General features: G+C 43.2%; 1 protein-coding gene across 4 annotated transcripts in view; it reads right to left on the bottom strand.

Moving 5' to 3' along the window:
* Positions 1–696: 696 nt before the first annotated feature.
* The window catches only part of LOC133506156 (bromodomain-containing protein 4-like), a 29,293-nt gene continuing 23,668 nt past the window's right edge, over positions 697–6,321 (bottom strand). For all 4 annotated transcript variants that reach the window (XM_061829989.1, XM_061829988.1, XM_061829991.1 and 1 more), the window contains 4 exons: positions 4,499–4,626; positions 3,714–3,904; positions 2,238–2,487; positions 697–1,066 (listed from right to left, as the gene is read on the bottom strand). In XM_061829989.1, coding sequence (XP_061685973.1) covers positions 998–1,066; positions 2,238–2,487; positions 3,714–3,904; positions 4,499–4,626 — 638 coding nt within the window. In that variant the 3' untranslated portion in view covers positions 697–997. The remainder of the gene's footprint in view (positions 1,067–2,237; positions 2,488–3,713; positions 3,905–4,498; positions 4,627–6,321) is intronic.

The raw sequence follows: 6,321 nt of genomic DNA on the forward strand, positions 1-6,321 counted from the left end.
AAAAAAAAGCCTCATATAAAGTGAAAAAACGGGAATGGACTTTCAGAAGTCGACAGTTTTGGCATACAGTGGGGGCATGTGGTAGGACAAAACTGACAAGGGGGGGAAGAAAAAAAAACATCCTCAATAGCATCATCATAAAAAAGTTTTTTTTCTTTTCTTCTTTACAGTAAATTCTACAAAATAAAAAGCAGAGCGCTCAAAAGATCGACCCCCCCCCGCCCCCGCCCCTTTGCGCACGCGCACAAACCTAAATACCTCCCGTGTTCTCTTACGTTGACTTATCCTTGTATAGAATATATATTCACGTTATCTATTTATATATATGTATCATTTGTAGGGTGTGATCACAGACAATACGGGTCAGGGCGCTAAGGCAGAGCGGACACACTTGTGGGCTTTTGGATCACTTCGGTTGTTGGGTCTTCGTTTCGTCTCAACTTGTGCAATGAGGTTTTTACGACGTGGAGTGGGGCGTGGGGGGGCTGTGCCGGGGTGTCCTGAGGGGGGGCGGGGGAAGCCAAACTCCGACACCAACTAAAACTCCCATTTCGGAATCAAACATTTAAAAAGATTGGAGGGCCGGGGGGGTGGGGGGACGACGACAAAAGTCTGTGCATCTTGGAGAATCCGTCGTCTCTCCCTCCACTTCATTTCTTTGAATTAAAAGTCATTGTCCTTGAACACATCGTTGACAACCACTCTGCCTTTTAAAAGACTTCCTTTTTCTTTCTTTTTTTTTTTTTTTTTTAAACTCCATTTCGCGAGCTAACAACTATAAACATCACGTCAGACACCAAAACGTATCTGCGCTCCGAGGGGAAAAAGACGTCGTGAGAAAGGGGACAGATACTATGTATGTAGTCCGTATACGGGTGTTCGTGTGAGGCATGTATATTATATCACCATATCTGTGAATGTGCGTGCGTGCGTGTGTGTGTGTGTGTGTGTGTGTGTGTGTAGGTCCTTCTCACGCAGCCATCGCCATTCTTCCAACTCAGAAGAGATTCTCTTCAAAAATGGCCATCAGGTCGCTCTGGAAGTTAATGTCAATGGTGTCGGCCATCTGCATAAGAGACCAGAACGTGATTTTAGAGGATTTTCATCTCCAAACGCTACAACAATTAAAGTGCCACTGTCATGAAATGCATGATTTTTAATATGTTGTTATCGGGAAAAAAAACATGGACCCATGCGTTTTTTTCCCCCCCTACCACAAAACATGATCGACGTATACGGCTTTTTGTAACTCCCGCCATGAAAATCCTTTCGAGGGATTTGTTTTCGAGAAGAAACAGGAAGTGACATACATGGCAGGACCGCCTTCAAGCGGACTCGTTTGTTTCTATTAGTTTTTACCTGCGGGAAGGTAGCTCGTTGTTCCGTCGTGTTAGCCAAAATGCCGGCACGTCGCATTGCTGGACATAACTCGAACACTCGGGAGGATGGATTTACCCTTCAAAAGTTTGCGAGAGACCTGGTTCGTTGTGAAAAATGGATTACACAAGTGCAAAGGACGAGAGCTTTGTGGGTTCCAAATGACAGGTGGGTGTGTCTACAGCCACTATAAAAATTAATAGATTGGGGCGGACCACTTAATCCGTCTCTCAAAACACTACAAAAGATCAGCGTACGTATGAGAGGGGTGCTACATGTGCCATTGTGGGCGTCGGACGGCTTCCGCGAAGGCATCGCGGACGAGCACGGCCTTGTGGCTCATCTCCGCCACGGAAGTGGATCGGACGGGGAGGCATTTTGGCCGTTATCGCACATCATCCAAACGACAGGTTAATACTGCCCCGGTCACTTCACTCGGTTTTGAGATGTTCTCTTCTTCTTCTTCTTCTTGTTCCGTGTCAGAAGGGGCGTGTTCGTCTCCCACAGTAGGGGGCCACAGCGTGTTTTCAATGGCGAATGTCCCGAGTGACGTCACGGACGGGAGATGCAGCCAATATGTCGACCGCTTGGATGTCGAATGACACTTCCGCAACTTTGCTCATGGATGACGCGCTCTCCGCTCATTTATTTCTTCGTAGAGACATTGAAGTGAATAACGTTATATGTATTTTTCATTCCACTATCTCTTTTAGAATGTTAATAGGGATGACACTTGATCTTTAAAAATTGTTGACGACTATAAAATTCTGAAGGAATCACATACTTTTCCTCCCACTCTATTCTGATTGTGGGACACCGTCAATGATATAATTCTCTTTGGTGCAAAAGCAGAAACCTACCGCCTCTCTCCTGCGCCTCTCCTGCTCGCGACGGCGCGCCATCTCCCTCTGCTGGTCGAGGGCGTTTTGCGTGGCCGAGGAAGTCGGGGACGGCGCTGGAGGCGGGATGGCGGGGGGCTGCGGGGAGTGAGTGGGCGGGGTTGAAGCGGGAGGCGTGGGGGCGAGGGGCGACGGCTGCTGTTGCTCTTGGCGTCGGCGGGTCTCTTCCTGCGCCCGGCGAGCGTGCTCCACGGTGTCGTCGTCGTCGCGGCTACGGGACGACAACAAGACTTGAGTTGGGAAGAAGAACAGCTGCGACAAACGTGCACAAAGTGTGGCCCGTGAGCCGCATTCTGTTCGCTCTGTTATGTAATCTCCCTCAAACCATCCATTTTCTTCGCCGCTTATCCTCACAAGGGTCGCAGGAGTGCTGGAGCCTATCCCACCTGTCAACAGGCAGGAGGCAGAGCACTCACAATCACACCTAGGGGCAATTTCGAGTGTCCAATTATTGTTGCACGTTTTTGGGATGTGGGAGGAAACCGGAGTGCCCGGAGAAAACCCACGCAAGCACGCGGAGAACATGCAAACTTCACACAGGTGGGCCCGGGATTTGAACCCCGGTCCTCAGAACAGTGAGGCCAACGCCTCCACCGAACCACCCTTAAACTTTTACGATTAAATTGTGAAAATAAATATGGTAAAATATTTTTAAGCTCATTCAATGGGTTATTTAATTGTAATCAAACTATTGTTTATCCACCTATGCCAGTGACATGTAGTGACAGAAAAATAGCTTCAACGCAAATTGAGAATACAATTTTTAACTAACAACAAAACAACCCATTCATAAATACATCCATCATTTTTCACACTGAAGTTTATAATCGTAATGACACTAATGTTGCACCAAAAATGAAAAGCAGTATCTTACCAGTTTTTTTTTTTTTTTTTTTTAATGTCAATAACAATACAGTACACCTTTTTTGCCCCGGCAAAAATAAATAAAATACAAATCTTAAATTTCTTGATTTTTATGGCTTTTAAGAGCTGGAAGTAGCAAATTAGGTATTTAAAAAAAAAAAAAAAAAAACCTAATTCGTGGACAGCGTCCCATTTTTGGTACATTGTGATTTTCACGTATTATATCCTTCAGTATATCAAAATATTTAAGTCTTTTGGTTGTGACTCTGATTTTTGGGACGATCTACTAAGAAAACCCAAGTACCCTCTCGAGGGCAGCGTCCCATTTTTGGGATGTGATTATTATCATATAACTTAACCATAAACGAAAAAGAAGTGTTATTTCCTTGATTGTGGCCTGTTGAGAGACTTTTATCTCAACAAGGCAAAAAATTGCCACCATGCCCATGAATGGGTTAATTGTGGGCTCGGAATCTACAATTTATGCAAGTTTAAGTTTTTAAATGGAATTATTTCGCATGATATTCAATTTTTGGGGGGAAAAGGCCCACATATACACCATTGTAGACCTACCGTAGCTTCTCCTGCTCTTTCCTGGCCTGCTGCGCTTGAGCCTTCAGCTGCCTCTCCCGTTCCTCCTTCTCTCGGGCCGCCCGTCGAAACTGCTCGAAGCTGTCACTGGATGAGCGGACGGCCGAGGCTGGCGTGGACTGAGACCTTTGGGCCAGACTGGCCCAGGAGCCCATGTTCTTCAACTTCACGTCCTGAGACGGAGCAAAGAGAACATCTGCTTCAATGGAGGGAGTCGCAGTAGTTTTTCCAAAAAATGGGGTGCTCACGCCGATGGGTTGGATGCTGATAGAGGTCATGTACCTAAATCAGTGTTTTTATAAGCTTGCGCTACTGGTATACAAAAAAAAAAAAAAAAAAATCCACAAAATGAAATGATCAAAAAGCATAATACAACAGTATCTTAAACTTTTTATTATTATTATTATTCAGTACATATTAAGTAGCATTCAGTTACATTTAACTTGTACATATGTATATTTAATCTTTTAGAATTTAAGTTATTTTTGTTTAATTGTTTGAGCAATGTATTATAAATGCTCTTTCAAATGCTATTTAAAATTCAAAAATATTTAAAGATAATGTTTAAACTGTGCATAATGTTACAGTAATAGACTTTTTAGGAATAAAACCTCTGCTTCATTTTTTTAAATGAAAACTTTGACCAACTCTGCGAATATATTTTAATGATTTTTTTTTTTTGAGATGGTACTTGGTGTAAAAAGTGCGAGACACACAGACTGAAATGATTTTTAAAAAAAGTGCATTCATCATGCTCTCAAACACACCGGTGTCCTCTTGGGCGCCGTGGGCGTTTTGGGCTCTTGCTTGACTTTGGCGTCCTGCTGAGGGCAGGCTTGCACCAGGGAGTCGGGGAGGCGGGAACCGGGGCGAGAACTATCCGATGATTTCACATCTGAGGGAAGCAGAATAAAAAATAAAAAAAATTAAAACTGTGGGTATCTTAAATCAAATACAGAATATTAAGGAAAGAAAAATGCATACAAATTATCTGATTGCCTCCAAAAATGTCCAGTTATGCATTGCTTGCATTTTTCTTCCATTTTATTCATTTTTTTAGGCTTTAGTAGTAATCACGAGCACATGCTGCGCTCTCCTGCTATCACCCTAAATTCTCTTGAGTTAAAAACTATGATATGGATTGCACCTTGAGATAAATAGTTTAGACTATATTAATAGTGCCACGAGCTTTGTTTTAAACTAAATTTAGCAAAATGTTTGATCAAGCAATTGATTGAAAGTCGGCTGATGGGTCCAAGCTTTCGCTCGAGCAACTAATTCTACATTGAGCGGTTGATGCAACACTAACGAGCATTTTTGACTTAAATTGTAATACACCTCTATTAATATTTTCAACCTAATTTATAGTAAGTCACTGTTGGTATAGTGGTTCACTCGCCAGACTCGTGTGCAGGTAGGGTGAGTTCAATTCCCACTCAGGTGACACGTGACTTGTCAGCTGGGAGAGATTCCAGCACACCTTGATCAGGATAAACAATATACCATACGCATCGATGAATCTACCATAATTTCCGGCTTATAAATCAAGACTTTTTTCCCCTCCACGATTTCAACTCTGCAGCTTATCCGGTGATGCAGCTAATCTGTAAGTTTTTTTTTCTAACGGCTGCAAGGAGGCACTCAAGCGGAAAAGGTAAGAGTGAGACCGGTGAAACAGATGTGCCGAGGAAGTGACTTTTACCGGTCCGGCCCTGTTAGTGCTGTGCGAGCGTGTGACTGCCGTGTCTCAGTGATTTTTACCGGTATTTTTTTTTTTTTTTTAACCGTCCCTGTTAGTGCGACGCTAGCGTTAAACTCTCGGTGTACCGTCTTTCTTTGTTAATTTCTCATGTTTCAATGTGGGCACTTGTGGCTTTTACACAGCTGCGGCGTATGTATGTACCAAATGGTATTTCCACTACAAATGTACTGGGTGAGGTTTATGACCAAGTGCGCTCTCTAGGCCGGGAATTACATTAATCATAACAGCTTGGCGATGTGCCACTGCAGTTTGCTCGTCTGTCTGACAGTCAAGAAGTCCGGGGTTCGAAACTTTGCTCAAGCCTTCCTATGTGGAGTTTGTAAGTTCTCCTTGTGAGGATTTTCTTGAGAGTTCCTCCCAAAAATTGAAAAACATGCATGTTAGGTTTATTGAAGCCTAATTTGTCCCTATGTGTGAATGTGAGTCTGAATGGCTATTTGTCTATCTGTACTCTGCCTTTGGTTGGCAACCAGTTCAGGCTGTACTTGTTAGCCACGTTAATTATAGAAACTATATTTGCCACACATCGACTGAGTCATCACTTTCTCTTTTCAAACGTACAGTAAACTCCTGCTTTACAGAAAGGCATCCAGCATGTTAAAGTGTATGGAATCTGTAATTTCTAATGCAAATTATCTTATCTAGACAAAAATATATGTTCAACTGTTCCATAAAATGCACATCCTGTTTGAAGTTTTTAGCGTTTATGACTTGAAGTCGGCGAACTTTGACCCAGTTTCTCTTGCCTGCAAAATGACTCATTTCGTGGCAAAATCTGGGATGGGCTGTTTTGGAACGACGATAAGATTCACGCCGAAGAAAAACCCA

This window comes from Syngnathoides biaculeatus, chromosome 9 (assembly GCF_019802595.1).
Source record: "Syngnathoides biaculeatus isolate LvHL_M chromosome 9, ASM1980259v1, whole genome shotgun sequence".
Taxonomy (NCBI): domain Eukaryota; kingdom Metazoa; phylum Chordata; class Actinopteri; order Syngnathiformes; family Syngnathidae; genus Syngnathoides; species Syngnathoides biaculeatus.